Consider the following 22,590-nt stretch of genomic DNA (forward strand, 5'->3'; position numbering starts at 1 on the left):
GACACAACAAGGTCAATTAAATATCAAGACATAATGTTGCAAAGCGATATGAAATGGAACTAGTATTTAAGGATTGTAACGTTGAGGGGGAATGGCTCACATTGTTTTACTGGGAGAGTTTTAGGAAAATGCGGTTCACCTGTAAAGGAGACTGCATATACAGGGTGTTACAAAAAGGTACGGCCAAACTTTCAGGAAACATTCCTCACACACAAATAAAGAAAAGATGTTATGTGGACATGTGTCCGGAAATGCTTAATTTCCATGTTAGAGCTCATTTTAGTTTCGTCAGTATGTACTGCACTTCCTCGATTCACCGCCAGTTGGCCCAATTGAAGGAAGGTAATGTTGACTTCGGTGCTTGTGTTGACATGCGACTCATTGCTCTACAGTACTAGCATCAAGCACATCAGTACGTAGCATCAACAGGTTAGTGTTCATCACGAACGTGGTTTTGCAGTCAGTGCAATGTTTACAAATGCGGAGTTGGCAGATGCCCATTTGATGTATGGATTAGCACGAGGCAATAGCCGTGGCGCGGTACGTTTGTATCGAGACAGATTTCCAGAACGAAGGTGTCCCGACAGGAGGACGTTCAAAGCAATTGATCGGCGTCTTAGGGAGCACGGAACATTCCAGCCTATGACTCGCGATTGGGGAAGACCTAGAACGATGAGGACACCTGCAATGGACGAAGCAATTCTTCGTGCAGTTGGCGATAACCCTAATGTCAGCATCAGAGAAGTTGCTGCTGTACCAGGTAATGTTGACCATGTCACTGTATGGAGAGTGCTACGGGAGAACCAGTTGTTTCCGTACCATGTACAGCGTGTGCAGGCACTATCAGCAGCTGATTGGCCTCCACGGGTATACTTCTGCGAATGGTTAATCCAACAATGTGTCAATCCTCATTTCAGTGCAAATGTTCTCTTTACGGATGAGGCTTCATTCCAACGTGATCAAATTGTAAATTTTCACAATCAACACGTGTGGGCTGACGAGAGTCCGCATGCAATTGTGCAAACACGTCATCAACACAGATTTTCTGTGAACGCTTTGGGCAGGCATTGTTGGTGATGTCTTGATTGGGCGCCATGTTCTTCCACCTACGCTCAATGGAGCACGTTATCATGATTTCATATGGGATACTCTACCTGTGCTGCTAGAACATGTGCTTTTACAAGTACGACACAACATGTGGTTCATGCACGATGGAGCTCCTGCACATTTCAGTTGAAGTGTTCGTACGCTTCTCAACAACAGATTCGGTGACCGATGGATTGGTAGAGGCGGACCAATTCCATGGCCTCCATGCTCTCCTGACCTCAACCTTGTTGACTTTCATTTATGGGGGCATTTGAAAGCTCTTGTCTGTGCAGCCCCGGTACCAAATGTAGAGACTCTCCGTGCTCGTATTGTGGACGGCTGTGATACAATACACCATTCTCCAGGGCTGCATCAGCGCATCAGGGATTCCATGCGACGGAGGGTGGATGCATGTATCCTCGCTAACGGAGGACATTTTGAACATTTCCTGTAACAAAGTGTTTGAAGTCACGCTGGTACGTTCTGTTGCTGTGTTTCCATTCCATGATTAATGTGATTCGAAGAAAAGTAATAAAACGAGCTCTAACATGGAAAGTAGGCATTTCCAGACACATGACCACATAACATATTTTCTTTCTTTGTGTGTGAGGAATGTTTCCTGAAAGTTTGGGCGTACCTTTTTGCAACACCCTGTAGAACACTAGTATGAATATAATAGAGGGAAACATTCCACGTGGGAAAAATATATCTAAAAACAAAGATGATGTGACTTACCAAACGAAAGTGCTGGCGGGTTGATAGACACACAAACAAACACAAACATACACACAAAATTCAAGCTTTCGCAACCAACGGTTGCTTCATCAGCAAAGAGGGAAGGAGAGGGAAAGACGAAAGGATGTGGGTTTTACGGGAGAGGGTAAGGAGTCATTCCAATCTCGGGAGCGGAAAGACTTACCTTAGGGGGAAAAAAAGGACGCGCGCGCGCACACACACACACACACACACACACACACACACACACACACATATCCATCCGCACATACACAGACACAAGCAGACATTTGTAAAGGCAAAGAGTTTGGGCAGAGATGTCTGTGTATGTGCGGATGGATATGTGTGTGTGTGCGCGAGTGTATACCTGTCCTTTTTCCCCCCTAAGATAAGTCTTTCCGCTCCCGGGATTGTAATGACTCCTTACCCTCTCCCTTAAAACCCACATCCTTTCGTCTTTCCCTCTCCTTCCCTCTTTCCTGATGAAGCAACCATTGGCTGCGAAAGCTTGAATTTTGTGTGTGTGTTTGTTTGTGTGTCTATCAACCTGCCAGCGCTTTCGTTTGGTAAGTCACATCATCTTTGTTTTTTGTACACTAGTATGACCCATTTTTGAGTATGAATTCAGTGTTTGGGATCTCCACCAGGTCAGATTAAAGGAAGACATTGAAAAAATTCATAAGGGGGAAGGGGGGTGCTACATTTATTACCATTAGGTTCGATTAACATAAATGTACAGGGTGTTTATAAATGAATATCAGGGTTTTAATGTGTTTTGACTTGCCGATCTTTCAAAGTGCCGCCGTGCAGTCACACGCGTCCTCTACATGCGGCGCTGTCTGCCAGCCATGCAGCAGCAGCGTCACCTAAGTGGCCAGCCAGCCAGCGGCCGCTAGACTTGGACTCAGTTATGATTTGACTGTTACAGTGTACACACGTCTTACTCTGTTTACTTGATCTGTGACTTTCATGTATTGCCTTGTCCTTGAAATATATTTGTTCAACTTGAAGTTATAACAATTGGTGACGAGGATGGGATCCAATTGTTATAACTTCAAGTTGCCAGAGCAAGAGCCAAATGTGGACTCCAGGAGGTAACAGAGAAGAGGGACGTGCCCCATACTGGCGATCAATGGAGTCACTGAAAAAGGAGGCATAGGATGGGTGGTCATGCATTGCTGACAAATGGCATGCATGCCTGCTGAAGAGAAAGTCACAGCAGTCAGACGGCGGTAGTTCAGCAGCTTCGGCATACTGGCTCTCAACTGGGCTAGTGTAAAAGGTGCCAGTGGCCAAACGGATGCCATGATGGTGAGTATTGAGTGATGGTGGTGTTGAGATGGCCTAGGGGGAACAGGCATGCAGATGCATAAACAAAGCACCCATAGTCTAGTTTCAAATGGAAAAGGGACTGGTACAAACAGAGGAGGGTGGTTCGGTCTGTACCCCAGGAGGTACCATTGAGGACACATAGGACATTGAGGGACTGTACAGTGAACTGCCAGGTAAGACACATGGGAGGGTCAAGAGTGTTTCCTATCGAGCATGAGCCCTAGGAATTTCGTAGTTTCAATGAATGAAATAGCAACAGGGCCAAGATGTAAAGACTGTGGGAGAAACCAATTGCGCCACAAGAAATTCATACAAATGGTTTCGTCAGTCAAAAAACAGAAGCCACTGTTGATGCTCCATGAGTAAAGATGACTGAGACAGTGTTGAAAATGTCGCTCAATGAGACAGGTCCATGGAGAACTGCAATAGATGGCAAAACCATCAACAAAAGGGAAGCTGCAGATGCCTGGTGGGAGACTGGCCATTATAGGGTTAATGGCGATAGCAAAGAGGAAGACGCTCAGGACGGAACCCTGAGGCCCACTGTTTTCCTAGACAAAGGTGTCCGAAAAAGGCAGAACCCACACGCACATTGAAAACTTGGTCTTTAAAATTCCTCAAGGAAATGGGGCAGGCGGCTACGGAAGCCCCACAAGCAGAGAGTACAGAGGATACCAGTTTATCAGCAGGTGTCATGGGCCTTCTCCAAATCGAAAGACACGGCCACAGTCTGGGATTTCCACAGAAAACCATTCATGACACAGGTGGACAAAGTGACAAGATGGTCGACTGCAGAATGGTGTGCTCGAAATCTACACTGTGCACTGGTTAGTAAATTGCGAGATTCGAACCACTATACCAGCCAGGCATGAATAAGTTCCAGCACCTTGCAAACACAGCTGGTGAGAGAGTTGGGGTGTTAGCTAGAAGGAAGGTGTTTGTCCTTACCAGGCTTAGGTATGGGTATGACAGTGGCTTCACAGCAGCATCTGGGAAACGTACCCTCTGCCCAGATGTGGTTGTACATATTAAGCAGAAAGTGCTTGCCCACATGAAAAAGGTGCTGCAACATCTGAAGGTGAACAGCACCTGCCCCCGGGGCGAAGGATCGGGATGAACTGATAGCATGATCTAGTTACCTCATAGTAAAGGTGGCATGGTAGCACTCTCAATTCTGAGAAGAGAAGGGTATTAACCAAGTCTCCTCCACTCGTTTCCTATTGAAGAAGGCAGGGTGATAGTAGGAAGATAGAGCTAAACATTTCTGTAAAATGGCGGCCCAAGGTGTTGGAGATAGCAATAGGGCCCAGGATGACATAGTCTGTACTGTCAGGCCGGAAATTGGGGAATGGATCTTGGTCCCAGAGAGCTGTCAAAGTTGGCCCACACGACAGAGGAGGGGGTGGAAATGTTAAAAGAATGGTTGAATGAAATCCAGCTAACTTTTTTGCTATCCCAAAGAACGCAATGACACTGTGCACGTATCTGTTTATAATGAATGCAGTTTGTCATTGTAGGATGATGGTTAAAAACACAGAAAGCATGTCTCTGTTCATGAATTGCATTGCAGCACGCCTCAGTCCACCAAGGGACTGGGACACAGTGTGATAAAGAGGAAGTGCAAGGAATGGAACATTCTGCAGCGATAAGCAAGAAATGCAAAAGATACATCACTACGGGAAATGGTCATTCGGGTAGGTGTCAGAAAGAATGGACCACTCGAGATAATGGGCAGGCTGGGCAGTGCAGAAGGATAAGTCCAAAAGGAAACAAGTGTGCGAGGAGTCAGAAAGGAATGTGGGTGCTCCTGTGTTGAGGCAGAAGAGGTTAAGTTGATTAAGAAGGTCAGCCAAGAGGGTACCTCTCTTACATGTTCTGGGAGAACCCAACGGGGATGTTCCACTTTAATGTCACCGAGCAGCAGAAAGGTGTGAGGTAGCTGCCCAGTAAGCTGGAGGAAGTCTGCCCTGGTGACATCAGATGACAGAGGGATGTAAACAGCACAAAGGGAAAAGGTCAAATGAGGGAGGAAAAGGTGAACTGCAACAGCTTGAAAGTGGTTAGTCAGGGAGATGGGATGACTTTGAATGTCATTCCATATGAGCAGCATGATTCCCCCATGAGATGGAATGTCATCCTTGGAGGGTAGGTCAAAACAGACCGAGAAGAAATGCGGGAGCTCAAAACAGTCATGAGGATGCAATTTTGTTTCCTGGATACAGAGAACAACATGACACCACAATTCTAAGAGCAGCCATAAATCCTCTTTGTCTGATCAAAGGCCACGAAGGTTCTATTGAAGGAGAGTCGTAACGAGGAAAGAGGAGGAGGGAAAAATGAAGGGATGTCACCTCAGCAGCTGCCGGGTGCAGGGGCCGGAAGATCCTGCTGCATGAGATCTACAGAGGTGTCAGCATTCTCCCTCTGTCGATCTGCAGAGTCCAGGGCAGAAAAATGTTTGTTGGTGCACACAGGTGATATGGAGGTCAGCCAGGAGAGGGTATCACGTGGCGACACCGCTGAAGAGGATATCTGAGTTGGCGAAGGAGAAGACTGTTTGCCTTTGTTCAACTTCTTGGAGTCTTTCTGTAAGGCACTTTATTCTTTACCGGATCTCCTGGACAGCCTATTCATTGAGATACACAGGACAATTTCGAGAGGTGGTGGCATGGTCACCACGGTCACCATTGCAGTTGATACAGCGGGGAGAAGGGGGTGGACAATCAACCTCGTGCGCATCCCTACCACAGGTTACATGTCTGGCCAGGTGTCGACAAGACATTAGAGAGTAGTTGAAACAACGACATTGGTAGCAGCGCATCTAGTTCGGAATGTACGGTTGGACTGTGATTATTTCATAGCTGCTTTGATCTTGGACAGAGGCATCACTCTATCAAAGGTGAGAAGAAGAATGTGTGTGGGCACTAAGGAGGAATCTACCTTTTTCATCACCCGAGGGGCAGCAATGACACCTTGCTCAGAGAGGTATCATTGGATTTCAGCCTCAGTCAGACTGTCGAGCAGCCTAGTGTAAATAACACCATGGAAAGAATTCAGAGCTCTATGGGCCTCGACACAAACAGGATAGTTGTGGCGAAGCGAAGCAGGAAGCAGTTGTATTAATTAACACCATGGGAAGAATACAGAGGTCTATGGGCCTTGACACAAACAGGATAGCTGTGGAGAAGTGAAGCAGCAAGCAGTTGTAATATTTGAGAATCAGAAGTAGTCTCCAAGGCAAAGTGCCTTTCCCTAAACGAGAGCAGGATTTCACACGACCGGCAATTGCACCAACACCTTCTGAATAGTAACTTGATTTACCATTGCGAAGGACTGACCATCTTCAGTATGTGAAACTATGACGAATTGTGGTTCAGCTGGAAAGGTCTTCGAATCGTTAGCTTCATTCCGTTTAGGTTTCATAATGTTGACTGTGAAGATGACTGGCTCATTGCAAGAAAATCCACCATGATTGCCAGTGTTTCCAATGGCGTGCTCCTCCCAAGTGGGGACCCCCTTCACAAGGGGGTGCAACCACCTTAAGTGATTGTTCACACCACAGATCACACCTCCTGAACACCTGACAGAGGGATCAATCGGCAATTTGGGGAGCTCAGGCCTCCCTCCCTGGGCCTGGCCCGTAACCAGGGGTAAATGCGAACCCTACCTGTCGACCTGGGGCTGGGAATTACGTTACCCGGCCACCTGTTATGTGTCAGACACGTGGCATGAACTTCAGAGGAACACAGGAAGGAAAAAGAAAAAGAGCAACTTCAAATGCCAAAGCAGAGGAAGGGCAGGAGAAGGTAAACAAAGTAAGGAAAAGGGAACGAAAAACAGTGGTGAGGGTATTCCTATGTCAGCGATGGGCAATGCAGAACATTCCCAATAACACCCCAGACATAATCTCCAATGGAGGGGAAAAAGAATAGCAAGAAGATAGACATTCAACAGGGAAGGGAAAAGATGCTGCAAAGGCTGGTGTCCTGTGGTAGCCAAGCAGAAACCTACTAAAGAGTGGTGAGCCCCCTGAGTGGTATGGAGGCAATGCTCGAGTCTCTCCTTGAGCGGCAACGGACTCTAATGGTTACTATTATGAATTTGTAGGTCATTGTGACTATTTAGGCTTCTAGGCCATCAGCCTACCTGCCACCCTTCCTCCCCTACGATGATGCGACTGAAGACCAGGAAGCTTAAGAGAAGTTGCTTCAGCAACACCTGCTTGCCTTTGGTGTCACTGATGCTAATATGTGCAAGGCTTTGCTTCTCTCTTGGATTTCCCCTTGTATTTGTCAGTTGTTGTGCCAGTTAGCCCCACTCCAGGAACCATCATCACTTTCATTTGACAAAATGTGTATGTTGTTGTCTAATTATCACCATAAATGCATGCAAGTCATTGCAATGTGTGTCGAGTTCTGGCACTGTCATAAACAGCCGCATCAGCCTTAGGAGCTTGGGCAGCCAAACTCCATGGCCTCAGCCGCAAATGTCAGTTTGTTACCGATGCCCATCACGATTCCTACATTGATTCTATGGTCCTATAGTTTGGTTGGCTCCTGGCAAGGAGGTGCATCAGTGTGCACTACAGTGCAAAAATCTGTCTTTGGCTGAAGGGTTAAATATTGCCCAATCTTTTGAGATGTCTCATGGTGCTGGCGATCAGACTGAGGCTTGGTTTGATGTTAACACGGTGGATCCTGCTCCTGGTTGTTTGGCATCATTCTCAGGGGGAAGGTGACGTGGCAGTGGTACAAACGTGCCCTTTGCGTTGCGGTGGAGAGCAACATGCCAAACACCAAACAACAACAGCCACAACCACAGCAATGGCAGTGGTAGGCATTCCCATCTTTCCCATACTGCTTTATGAAACATGAGAGGGCTATGTGCACTAAGTGCGGGGTGACCTGCAACAACTGTAGAATAAAAGGACACACATTGATCAGCCAGAATATTCCTGGTGAGGAACGACTGCTAGTCGGACACATGCGTGGTGCATGTAGTATCAGTGTGCGTGCTGTTCATGTGTAGAATGGGGTAGGTAGACGATTTATCCAAGTTTGACAGACGGCAGATTGTAGTGGCCCGGACACTTGGCACAGCATTTCAGAAACTGCACAACTCATCAGGTGTTCGAAAAGTGCTATGGTGGAATTTTCAACACGTGGCTAAACCACGGTGAAACCCTATGCAAATGTTGTGGGATTGGGCAGCCACTCCTCAGTACAGATGTCGGACATCGTAGGCTGGGCAGAATGGTAAAACAGGACAGGTGGAACTAACATCAGACTTTAATGCTGGGCAGAGTAAAAATTTGTCTGCACATGAAGTGCATTAGACATCCTAACAATGGGCAGCCACAGCTGATGACTCATGCATGTGCCAATGTTAACACCACGACATTGGCAACTACACCTGAAATGGGCACATGAACATTGGCACTGGAGACTGGTGCAGTGGCTGACCACTGCATGGTCTGATGAATTCGATACCTCCTTCATTAAGCCAATGGGAGGGTGCGAATCCACCATCTTCCAGAGGAACAGCTCCTTGACAACTGTACTGCGGGATGGAGACAAACTGGCAGAAGCTCCGTCATGCTCTGGGGAGCATTCACATGGGCACCCATGGGTCCACTGGAACTTGTGCAAGGCACCATGATAGCCGATGAGTACCATACACATCTTCATGATGATCTTGACTCTTGATGGCAATGGAATTTTTCAACAAGGTAATGTGCCGTGTCAGAAGGCCAGGAGTGGAAAGGAGGGGTTCGAGAGACACAGTAGCAAGTTCCAATTCATGTCCTGGTCCTCCAAATTGCCATATCTGAACCTGATCGAACCCACCTGGGACATGATTGAACATAGTGTCAGAGCTCATCGACTCCCTCCTAGAATTTATGGGAATTACACGACTTGTGTGTGCAGATATGGTGCCAAGTCCCTCCGGCGACCTACCAAGGCTTCACTGCTTTCATACTATGACGCGTTGCCACTTTTATCCGTGCCAAAGGTGGACATACTGGCTATTAGGGAGGTGGTAATAATGTTCTGGCTGATCAGTGTGTAGCATCTATGTGTCGTCCTCATCCTTCTCCTGCAGATGTGGACATGGTTCTTATTGTGTATCTGCAGCCCTTTTGCAACTAAAAAATTGTTTATTGAAATGTGAGTGATGAGCAAAGTGCTCCGGCAACAAGTGGACATGGGTGCAGCGGTGACATTGCTGAACACACAGACTTACATCAACTTCGGATCTCTGGTGTTATCTCCTGTTACTCAACAGTTGGTGAGTTACATCAAGCAGCATATTCCAATTTTGAGGGAATTTATAACACCAACTGTGTATAAATCGGTGGTTCATTCCTTGATTTTTTTAGTAATGGATGATACTACTGTCGACAATCTGGTTGGTCTGGATGCTTTCACTGCTTTTGGTTTTTTTATTTTATTTTATTATTATTTTTTTAATTGCAGATGCAGTGCACCTCAAGTCTGACCAGGTGCCTTACCAGCAATTAGATTCTGTATGTCCTGAATTATTCTCTCTTTTTTCGGAGGGGTTGGGTTGTGCCACTAATTTTACAGCCCACATTGCTCTGAAACCTACGGCATGGCCGCATTTCTTTTGTACGTGACTTATTCCAATGGACTTGTATGATACACTGAAATCCAAGTTGGACAGACTGAAGTTATTGGGGTCATCCAGCCTTTATGCCAAGTGAGTGCTCTACCCCCTACGTGATTGTTAAAAACCAAATGTTCAGCTTCACTTCTGTGACAACTTTAATGTGTCTGTTAACGGTCAATCTGTCTTTGACACCAACCCTTTGCCCCGTCAGGAAGAGTTATTGGCCAAATTCGCAGGGGGTCGGTTTTTTCTAAAATCTGAAGCCTATGTACAAATTCTGTTGGATGAGGATTGGAAATAGCTTCTTCTGATGAACAATCCCTTTGGGTTGTACCAATGTCAGCAAATCCCATTTGGCACGGCTAGTGCCCCTGGGATTTTTCAGCTTTTTTTGGAACAATTGATGATATTCATTCCAGGATGCATCAACTATCTTGATGACATCGTCATGACAGGTGAATTCACGGATGGACACTTACGCTCATTGTTCACTTGGTCTCACATACTGGTTTGAAGTGCAACTTGGTTAACTCTGACTTCTTGCAGCCATCAATTGTGAATCTGGGGTTTGAGGTTTCTTGGGATGGTGCAAAAGCCTTTGCGTTACCATGTCACAGCTGTCACGGTTCAGCCTCGTCCAACAAATGTCAAAGATCTCCAAGAGTTTATAGCAAAAATTACCTACTATCTTAAATTCATTCCGGCTGTGGCCAAGTTGGCCCACCTTCTCCACGAATTACTTCACAAGGTTGTTTCTCTTCAGTGGACACTGGCCTGTGAGCAGGTGTTTACACTTTTGAAATCTACGAGTAAATTACATTTTGCTCCTTGTTTGGCTACTTTGCATCCTGGCCACCACCTAATCTTGGCTATGGACGAGTCCCAATAAGGCCTTGGGACCGCTCTTGCTCATTGTTATGATAATAGTTCCAACTGTCTGACAGCTTATGCATCCAAAAATGCTTTTCTCTGCTCAGCAGGGCTACTCCCAAGTTGAAAAGGTAATGCTTGATATTGTCTATGCTCTCAAAAAGTTTAATGTATTCTTATAAGGGTCCAAGTTCCACCTCATTACAGACCACAAGCCTTTGGTTTCATTGTTTAATCCTTCTGCTTCATTGCTCAAAAAGGCAGCACATCATATCCAATGCTGGGCATTGTTTCTATCTCACTAGAACTATGAAATACATTTTGGTCTACCATGTGGCATGCCAATGCCAATGCACTGTCCTGGCTTCCAATGGGGCCAGATTGTACTTTTGATCACAATGAGCTCCAATATTTAAACTTAGAGGTTTTCTATTACGGGCTCCCAGATCACAGCTGCTGTTGCTGCCGATCAGGTTTTGCACCAGGCTGTTCACTTTGTTCAACATGGTTCACCAGCCACATCTCTGGGCAAGGCTTCTGATTCTTTACATAACTATACTGCCCTCTGCGACTGCCTTTCAGTGGCTACACCAGGGGCACTGGGGAGTCTCATGCACCAAGTCACTGACCTCTAGCATCAACTGTGAAATTATTTGTCTTGTCGTGGCTTGCTATCAGTGTGCGATACACAACAGATGGTGCTAAGGGTGTTGCTCTCTTTGTAGGCTGCACTACACTGCCAGTGGTAAGACATCCACATTGATTTTGTGGGATCCTTCCTCACTTCTTATTGGTTGTTGGTTGTTGATGGCTTCTCTCAATTTTTGTAAGTTGTCTGCTGTCCTTCTATGTCAACCATCGCTATGGGTCAGACCCTTCCCAAAATTTTTTCTACTGAAGGATTGCCATGTACACTTGGAATGTATAATGGTCCTCAGTTTGTGTCTCAGACAATGCCTGATTTCTGCACTTGTTAAGGCATTTGCCATATGACAGCCCCTCCTTTTCCACAGCAATTGGTGCAGCCACCTCTGTATGATGAACGCCAGTGACAGGCTGGTGGCGTGTCATCATGACCAGCTACTTCTTTGTGCCACGGCAAGGTCTGCACGTCTGACACCCCCGCCTTGTCCTCCTTTAGCAAGTGTCCAGATCTCGCAGAGTGCCCCTTCTGTGAGAGCAGACCCACCTTCCTGTTAGATGTCACTACCTCATGCCTCTCCTCTGGAGTGCCCCGATGCCTGCTGCTGGCCCTCCCTGTGAAGCCCCGTTGCAGGCTGTGACCCCCCCCCCCCTCGTCCCCGATTCGCCAGCAGGGCACAGTCCCACTACATCAAGGTTCAGGATGTCGAGATGCTTTCTGTACCCTTGTCACCCATCACCTCTTCAGGTACCTCGAGGGCTAGTGGCTGCTGCACGCATCCACGGTTGTGCCACTTCTATTCTTATTCACCAGTTCCGGCCTGGACTCTCCTTCCGCTATTGCTGTCATCACCTGCAGCGCCTGCCACAGACACCATGGATGCGTCAAGTTGTCCTGATGCCCATATCGGAGGAGCACCTTTTCTCCAAGGGTTTTCTATTACTGGCTCCCAGATCACAACTGATGTTGCTGCCGATCTGGTTTTATGCTAGGCTGTTCACCTAGTTCAGCAGGGTTTGCTGGACAGGCCTCCACTATCCCCGACTATAGAGGCTGGCTACAGAGGTTGCTATAACTCATCCATACAGCACAGCACCTGCCCCCACCATCTACTATAGCTTTTCCCTATGTAAGGACTGTATGTGTTTACTTGCATGTGGGTTAGTAATCTCCTGTTTTTTGTGGGCATACTATTACTTTTGACTTACATTAAATGATTAGCAGAAAATGATTTGTGATGATTTTTGAAATTAAAGCTGTTGAATAATTATCATTGTTGTTATCATCATCATCATCATCAACAACAACAATAACAACAACAAATGTACAAGATAGTGTCGGAAAAATAAATCAGAACACTGAATCCAAACAAGGTGTTAACATTAATTTGATTTACAGCTTAAAAAAGCCATGTGATGCTAAAAAAAGAAACGAATGCCTGTAAATAACAGTTCTTTTTGCAACGTTGACTGGCGCTTAACAAAGGCAGAGAACACAATACAATGTAAAATGACACCTCTTGGTTATGGCAAACTGATTATATTATCTTGGGATAAAAATATGACAGAATATGATAACTAACAGTCACAAAAGTTTAAATGTGTGTGTGTCATTTGACAGCTTTTAAATCATGGGTAGAATACTGATCGATTATAGTCAACAGTAGAAGAAATCAGACAGCAAGAAAATGTAAAACATGTAAGACGCCTGGAGAAGAATGGTAGAAACATTTTGCTCATGGACCTCTCTGAATCATGAACAATACAAGGGGTGAGAGAAAAGTAATGAGACTGATTTTTTATCTAACAAGGTTATATTTTTTCAAACAATAATATTGTCCTCTTCAAAATAGTTCCCTTCAGTAGCTATATATGGGCGGAGTTGTCATTCCCAGTCTTGGTAGCAGTGCTGAAAGGCTTCAACTGGTAGGGCCTTTAATATGTTGGTTGTATTCTTTTGAATGTTCTCCAGAATCCCAAAATGATGTTCCTTTACAACATTTTTCAATTTCAGGAAAAGAAAACACTCGCAAGAACTCAGATCGGGTGAGTAGAGTGGATGTGGAACAATAGGAATGCTTTTTGAGGTCAAAAAACCCGATAGAACTGGCCGTCTGACATGTGGCACTGTCATGATGCATGATGATTTAACACAAAACTTGATGGCATAATGTTGCTCTAAATTCCACTCTTCCATTTTCGTAACACAAAACAAAGATGCAAGTTCACTGATTGCGTTCTCAAAACTCATGTGATGGCTGCACAGAGTTGAAACTCAGACTGGGCATCTGGATGGGGTGAACACACCAGTCTACACAAGTAGAACAACACAGCATTTACAGATCACTCAAGTGTTATAAGTTTCACTACATTTCTCACGCACCTTGTATAACAATAGACATGTTACAAAAAGTATTATTTCCCAATCATTCAGGATGAACGCGGATCACTGAGCATGTAAAAGTGTCAGCTTCTGGGATATAAGGAAGCATGTAGGCCCTGGATAGAATCTGTCCAGTGGATTAATGACAAGGCCTCATGTGCTGGCCAGCCAGGACGTTGTTTTTGTGCACTTTCCCACACCCACCTAGGTAAATACCCAGCTGGCTCCCACGTCCCCTTCTCAGATACACGATATGCAAACATTTAGAAAACAGTCTCACTTCATGGAAATGAGATTTACTTTAGACGCAGATCGATATGGCATACATAGTCTGCCACGGGAGGAGTGGTGGCGTCAGGAAGGACATTCAGCTACCAATTACCACTAACATTGCCATGGCCCAACAATGCTGATTCCACAGACAAACAGGAAAATGCAAAGAAGAAGGAGGCTGAAATCTAATTTACAGAAAAAACGTCAAGAGATAACTATTACATCTAACTGCCTTGGGTTCTCTGTAACACATTATTCCACACATTCATTTTTATCTACTACTGTTTACAGCTGCACCCAAAAATTTTCAAAATACAAGTCATTCAATACAGCTGTGAAAATCTTGCTCGACTGCTAAAATTCATTGCTGCGTCACTCAGGACTCTTATGGCTTGACCTATTAAAGTTATTTCATCAAAGTCTTGTGGCAGAAAAATTGTTCTATACCATCCAGTATTAACTGTCCTTTGAGCTTCTAAAGCAACGGGCATGACCAGTGCAGCTTAGCAAAGAAAACAAATGTTCATTTTCTTGCAAGTGCTTCACAAATGAACTGGTTTAGTTAGTTTTAGTCCATCCTGGAACATCCAAACACTCGATTATTGCTTAGTTTCCAGTTCATATGAATACATCCAATTTTTATTTCCTTTTATAATGTTTTATGGAGATTTTTTATTTCCTCTGTTGAAATTTTTGAGCATTCTCTTACACCAATAGAGACACAGTTCTTGAGGTTCAGTGATAGTTGTGTAGAATCCATCAGAAACAGACCTAGCTGAACATTCATGAAAAATCAAACACATTGCATGTCTATGGATGCCCCTATATTGAAGTTGAGCTAAAAAAAAAATTATCACTAGAGAGAACATGAACACAATGAAATTCTACAAATCAACTGTAAACAGCTTTTTTCTGAAGGCGACTGATAACTAAATGTGAACAAAGGGATTTAAGGTGTTATTGTTGAGTTAGTTCCTTATAAAATTGTAAAAAACGGATATCTTCATGTGAAATTTGCATTTTATCACAAATCCAGTTTCTGAGCTGACATTGCTTTAAGAATAACAAATGACAATTCTTAAAATAAATAATAATGTTACAGTTCATGGTTGTTCATAAAAATGTGCAGGGAACCCTCATAAATACAAATAATTGGCTGGCAATCTCCACTATGTTTTTATAAACAATATCTGTCACTATCTACAGCTTTGCTATCTTGGAATACCTGTTTTTGGGCAGGTGGGAGCTGGCTCCATTCCACTGCTAGCAGTTTTGTTATTTCTGGAAAAGGGAGGTTTGGATTTTCTGCTCGCACCTTCTCACGGCGATCATTTAAAAACCGCACATAACCTGGTAACAGAATTTGAGATGCAAGAATTGGTGCTTCATATGATGTAATGCGTAAAAAAATGTAGTAACACAAAGTTCTCAAACAACTTGAATTTACAGTCTTAAGAATGCAATGTTGCAAAGTACTGTTTCAAAACAAGATATAAAATTTACTAAAAAATTGAAGGCACATAAAGTTCTTTTTTAACGAATGAACAGTATGTATCCTTTCTTCCACAGAAACACACAAAAATGCGGACATGTAAAACCAATTAAAACTGGTACATGAATTGTTGCCAACATCTGCCTGTCATGAAGGTGTAGTCTTTTCTGTTCAGGACACATGTTTATGAATAGAAACTACTTTTCCCCTTTCAAGCGAACTGTTTGTTGAGAAGTTCTATCATGGCACAATTACAAGCCTGCAGTTAAAATTATTTACACATAAACAATTAACCTATATGTCAGAATATGTTTCTGAAACATGAACATTAGACAATAAATCAGAATCTCAGAAAATATAGTCTCCCTAGCCTTTACTTTAGAGATCCAAAGAGCCATATATCTTACAAGTAATACACTACCAGAGTATGTAAAGAAACGGTCAATTACAGTCCACCCAATGAAAACTTCAACTGCCAATAAGCACAAATTACAAAACTCACTCACTAGCTCCTGTAGTGGGAAGTTAAGTCTCTTTATTATGCTACAAAAGAATAATAAGACAGCTGGAGAGGACATCATTGTGGGTGACCTATTACATTCTACTTAGGTTAATATAACTGCTGACAAAATGGAAAAGTTACTCTCTGACTGGGGTTAAGCTTCCATTTGCCCTGTCCACGAGAAGGAAGGTATTACTGACATAAAGTATCTAAGATGTTAGAGCAGAAACTGGACAGTCCAGCATGTGAATAACAAGGTTTACTCTAATGTCAGTACTGTCCTAAGAAAATTTTCAATTTCAGTCTGCATTAAACATCGTAATGACAAGTCCTTTGTGGAAAATAAATAATGGAAGGAGTAAAGGTAAACAATAGTTGAGGTACAGAGTGGTTGATCAGTGCAGACAATATACCACTAACAGCTCAACTTCTGGAAATTACAATCCAGATTAACTGTCTAAGCAGATAAGGAGCTAAATTGGAAGTCTAGGAGTGAACTGAGAAAGTAGAATACTTCACTACCATCAAATGAGCTATGATAGAAATGCGGTTAGAACAAGATAAACTGAGAAAACAAACAATATGAACTGAACTTGTCAGGAGAAGTAGGCTTCAACAAAAATAGTTAAAAACGTGGAACCAGGTCATCAACTGATTGTTAATCCTGCCAACGACTAACAAAAACCACCCTTCCTAAAGGCTGTATGTCATGGGCTGAGTATCTCTCATTAAACAGAAGACAGCTCACTGGAAAACGAAGTCATACATGTAATATTTCTAATAGAGATCTCATGCATGGTAATGGAGAGTGGAGATTACTTCAGAAGCTATAATTCAGGAGTCCTGCCCCCCCCCCCCCCCCACCCCTGACAGCACTGGAGTCACATGATGAGATTATACCACAACTGAGTGATAAAATCTCAATTCACCTTCTGTTGACAGTAGAATGTCCAAACTATTTGATTTAGAGAGAATGAGGAAGTAAAAGAATTGTAGTTGATAGTTAGGTAGAAAGGAAATATACCAGGGAAAAAAGTGTCAATACTCACCAAATATCGATGCCCAAAAGTTGACCAGCCACGGTCCTCAGCTGTGGGGTACAAAGGAGGCTACGACTATGACTATGATCTGTTTATCCACGAATATCTATAGGTACATCTTTCAGCAGCTTTAGACTATCTAAGGATGTTTTTTGCTAATATTCTGTATCAGTCTTATTACACTACTAAGGGACCGATGGCCTTAGTAGCTTGGTCCCTCCAGTCCCACAAACCAACCAACCATTACACTACTGGCCATTAAGATTGTACACCAAGAAGAAATGCAGAAGATAAACGGGTATTCATTGGACAAATATATTATACTAGAACTGACATGTGATTACATTTTCATGCAATTTGGGTGCATAGATCCAGAGAAATCAGTAAACAGAACAACCACCTCTGGCCGAAATAACGGCCTTGATACGCCTGGGCATTGAGTCAAACAGAGCTTCGATGCTGTGTACAGGTACAGCTGTCCATGCAGCTTCAACACTGATACCACAGTGTATCAAGATTAGTGACTGGCGTATTGTGACGAGCCAGGTTCTCGGCCACCATTGACCAGACGTTTTCAATTGGTGAGAAGTCTGGAGAATATGCTGGCCAGGGCAGCAGTCGAACATTTTCTGTATCCAGAAAGGCCCGTAAAGGACCTGCAACATGCGGTCGTGCATTATCCTGCTGAAATGTAGGGTTTCGCAGGGATGGAATGAAGGGTACAGCCATGGGCATAACACATCTGAAATGTAACGTCCACTGTTCAAAGTGCTGACAATGTGAACAAGAGGTGACCGAGACATGTAACCAATGGCACATCATACCATCACGCCGGGTGATACGTCAGTATGGCGATGACGAATACATGCTTCCAATGTGCGTTCAACGCGATGTCGCTAAAGATGGATGTAACCACCATGATGCCGCAAACAGAACCCGGATTCATCCGGGGGGAAAAAAAAGACGTTTTGCCATTCGTGCACCCAGGTTCATCGTTGAGTACACCATCGCAGGCACTCCTGTCTGTGATGCAGTGTCAAGGGTAACCGCAGCCATGGTCTCCAAGCTGATAGTCCATGCTGCTGCAAACAACGTCGAACTGTTCGTGCAGATGGTTGTTGTCTTGCAAATGTCCCCATCTGTTGACTCAGGGATCGAGACGTGGCTGCACGATCCGTCACAGCCATGCGGACAAGACGCCTGTCATCTCGACTGCTAGTGATACAAGGCCTTTGGGATCCAGCATGGCATTCCGTATTACCGTCCTGAACCCACCGATTCCATATTCTGCTAACAGTCATTGGATCTCGACCAACGCGAGCAGCAATGTCGTGATACGATAAGCCGCAATTGCAGTAGGCTACAATTCGACCTTTATCAAAGTCGGAAATGTGATGGTACGCATTTCTCCTTACACGAGGCATCACAACAATGTTTCACCAGGCAACGCCGGTCAACTGCTGTTTGTGTATGAGAAATCGGTTGGAAACTTTCCTCATGTCAGCATGTTGTAGGTGTCGCCACCGGCACCAACCTTGTGAGAATGCTCTGAAAAGCTAATCATTTGCATATCACAGCACTTCTTCCTGTCGGTTAAATTTCACGTCTTTAGCTCGTCATCTTCGTGGTGTAGCAATTTTAATGGCCAGTAGTGTAACATTAATGTTGATGACAAAAATATCAGAGGCAGATAAATAACATTATCTCCAATCAACCATATACGTTTGTAGCAAAGCAATGCTATGTGCCACTGTATAAATCTTTGCAACCAAACAAAATTACTGAACTTACAAATAATGAGACTATTCCAAGAGTAGATTAAAATGGTTATCTCAGTTTATAGATAACCAGATTATACATTATTTCACCATAGAAACAAACATAACTGATTATAAAACAATGGGGAAAAATAGACTGTCATTTGTCAAGGTGACACTTCAGGTTGCAGATAGGCACAATGCAAAGACAGTTACACACTTGGCTCTGGGTCAAAGCCTTCTTCAAAAAAGAATACACACACATGTATTTATACAAGAAACACACATCACCCACAATTGACCGCCATCTCCAGATGCTTGGACCAGATGTCTGTCTGCAGGCTGTGTGTGTGTACTTTTACCTGACAAACAACAAGCTTGAAAGCTAGTCTAAATACTGTTTCCTGTTGAGTGTTTCTGTGTGCCACATATCAGTCACCCATGGGTGAGTGGTTGCCTTTCCTTTATTTTACATATTATTTCATCCTGGAATTGTTGTTATAGGGTATCACTGTTTGAAATAGTGGCCCCACTCTTCTCTTTATCAAGTAACTTAACTGAAAAATTTCATGCATTAACCCTACCTGTCAGTGGTTGTCGAGGCGCAGTTTGATCACGCTGGCTCTTTTTCCGCTTCTTTCCCTTAGGCCAACCAGCACGAGGTTTATTACCATTGTCTGATGAATCTGGAGCTTTTTCATCTGAGCTTCCAGTTCCTTTTGTCACTGCTGTCACTGGCTGTGTGGCTGCAAATTTCATGCAATAAATCAATTGTTAAGCAGTAATACTATTTTGTAGATAAAAATCTAAATATTACTATAAACAGTTCAATTTGTTTGACAAACTCTTCCTTATACTTTACTGTATTAAAAACTTAAATATCACTATAACACTTTTTGTCATTACGTAGAAGGGATGATAAACAGCATTTGATTTAAAAGCTTTTGAACAAAAACCTTATGAGTACTTTATGTTTTATGTAAAATGAAGGTGGACGGAGGGAGAAAGGAAAGAAAGGAACAGAAAGGGATTACTGATTTCAGCTGCACTGGCGCATTAAGTGGAATCAGCAGTGGACCATGATTTAGACTCAGGATCTCCAGCTTGCTAGGCAGGTGCGTAGATCACTGTGCCATCTAGGACACAGTGTTAATGCAACTAAGCGGACTGTTTCAGCACGCCTCATGGTCAACCCACTCTCCCATTGAGCGCCACCTATCTGCAGTCCCTGTCCATTTCCTCCTTGCTTGCCTTATAGGCAATCATGTAGACTCAGTGTACACAGTTATAATGACTCAATTACAATATAACTTTGGCATATACAAGCATCAGTTGAACTCTTTCTCAATTGACGCCTGTACATACCAAAGTTATAACCACAATGAGTCTACATGACTAGGCTACCTACACTGCACTGATGATAGCTGAAATCTACATCTGCTTGAAAATGTAGATGACTTTACAAGTGATGCTGACCTTTTTTCTGTCTTGGATTATATCACAGTCACGGGGGAAAATTACTCTCATGGAATCAAACCTGATTACTCCTAGATATATTGTGAAAGGACAGTACAGAATCTGAGAAATGCAATAGTAGCATTAATAATCATAAACAGCCTCCCTTGTTCACAAATGAAACTGATTCTGGCACAGCAAGTATCTGTCATAACATCATTTGACTCCCCCATAGAGAAATAAAGGATAATTGATGGTATTTTAAGAATAAAGTGAAATCAATTTTAATGGCGAGAACATTTGGATATTTTGTGTGTGTTGAAAGGGGGGAGGGGGTACTGATAAAGTACGTATTGTATAAAAACAAAAGCACACTCCTCTCATTTAACTGTCTTTAATATAGACGTATATCCACTGGAAAAAGTGTTCCTTTTGTAAGCGAGTGCAAATAAATTTCATATCACAGCAACGTACTGCAAATGGGTTCCATCTCTATCATTGCTAGGTATTTTCTTTCTTCTAGTTTAAAATCAAATTCAGATCAACAGCATTAACAGAAAATATAGATGCAGAAGCTCCCATTATCTCAAATCAATTGCAAATCCAAATGAACGGAGGGTAAAAAAAGAAACATTATGGTAAAAGAGTTTATATTTTTACATTTATAAATTTTCAAATTTTTCAGGTAACTTTTGAAGATCAAAACAGTTTGAAAATTAAGAGCTTTAAAAGTGGCAAGGAATTGCAGAAAATTAAAGGCTTTGTTTAACATTGGATACTATTCAGTTTCTTGCCCAGGTGGATGGGCTTGCATCCTAACTGGGCTTGCATCCTAACTGCCTATGGAGGGCATTCCAGCCTGGTAAAGGCACCCATCCACAGGCTAACTGTACCTGCTGCCAACAACAAAGAGACATAGTTCAGGAGTCCACAAGTATTAATCACCAAAGCAATGGAAGTTGGGTACAAGCCAAAACAGAAAGGGGGAGATACACTTGCTCCTACTAAGAACAACATAACAGGAAGACTAAATTCTCAAATTTAGGTGGAGATGACTGGAAAAAAAGAGAGGGGGGAAAAAAATTCTTCTCACTTACAAACTCGCACAGTCGTAGACCACGTCGACATCCACAGTCCTATATTCACAATCATAATGCCAAGTGAAATACTGATGATGATGATGTGTGTGTACATTTTGATTTTATAATGAGAAGTAGTTGAAGCTGTGAGTATGTTACTATCATAGTCTTCAATCATTTGCATGACCCATGTATTTCTCAAATTTTTGGATGAATATTTTTCATTTCTGTATTTCTATGAATTGCAATTTTCCGGTATTTGTACTGAAGTTGTGTACTAAGCACCGACGTAAACAAATTATTATTTTTAATATTATATTACAATATTTTACATATTTTATTATTATAGTAATTATAGGTATCACTGACACAAAAGTGATGGAGAGTTGATATATGGGGAACACAAGGGACTGAAACAAAATGTGTCCTGTTGTCTTTTCCAGAAATGACCCCAATATCTGCAACCATCTCATATAAGCATAGAGATAAAAATGAAATCAATTAGTTTCATCAATAAATTAGGTAGTAAATAAAAAACAACACTGATGTCCACAAACTAACACATTCCCCATGACATGAGAGATCACAATTAAGATTTGAGGAACATGCAAACAACTAACAAAGTAGAAACACACAAAAAATTGATCAAACAACTAAAAATGAGTTTACTGAACCTAATGAATGCTGTTCAACAAACTTTAAAAAAAGAGATTTATAAATTAAGAACTTCTACCATAAATAAATGACTGTGTACACAAACTTTTTGTCACTAATGTGGAAACCATTCTCTGTCTGTAACAAGTTTTAACAGCATGAGTGGTATGACAACATTATTGCATACCATCAATCAAGTCAGCAGTTCTAGTGTTGACAGTTAATACCCCCTTCTTCGGGTGTGTAAGAAACAGCATAAGAATGTTGGCAGTGGATGCTGGTATACAGCAAACTGACGGCAAACACTATCGCAAACAAACTCTACAGCATTTGCATATGGGAAGTGTTAAGTCATTTAGATGGAAAAACACTGTCAACATTGGAGGAATTAATCCACCAGGCATGCACTACGTGAATGAGCATTGTTCAACATTAGGGAATCACAGTCAAGAGAACCTTACCACAATTGGACACTACATTTCAAAATCTTGTCTTGATACCTGGTGCTATTACTGCTCATGGGTTTACAAACATGGTTTTCCTGCTGTATGATCCCTCTTGACGTTAACAAAATGCGTCCATATTGGTCTTGTTCCTGTGTATTTTACACTATAACTATTTCTAGTTCTTTGCAAATGTGAATTCTTCACATTTAAGTTT

General features: G+C 42.9%; 1 protein-coding gene across 1 annotated transcript in view; it reads right to left on the bottom strand.

Annotated features, from left to right (window-relative positions):
- The window catches only part of LOC124805334 (high mobility group protein 20A), a 95,344-nt gene that overhangs the window by 59,659 nt on the left and 13,095 nt on the right, over window positions 1-22,590 (bottom strand). Inside the window, exons 2-3 of the mRNA XM_047265854.1 lie at window positions 19,327-19,488; window positions 15,177-15,301 (exon numbers count right to left, since the gene is read on the bottom strand). Of these exons, the coding sequence (XP_047121810.1) occupies window positions 15,177-15,301; window positions 19,327-19,488 (287 nt within the window). The remainder of the gene's footprint in view (window positions 1-15,176; window positions 15,302-19,326; window positions 19,489-22,590) is intronic.

The sequence above is a fragment of the Schistocerca piceifrons genome, chromosome 7 (genome assembly GCF_021461385.2).
Source record: "Schistocerca piceifrons isolate TAMUIC-IGC-003096 chromosome 7, iqSchPice1.1, whole genome shotgun sequence".
Taxonomy (NCBI): Eukaryota; Metazoa; Arthropoda; class Insecta; order Orthoptera; family Acrididae; genus Schistocerca; species Schistocerca piceifrons.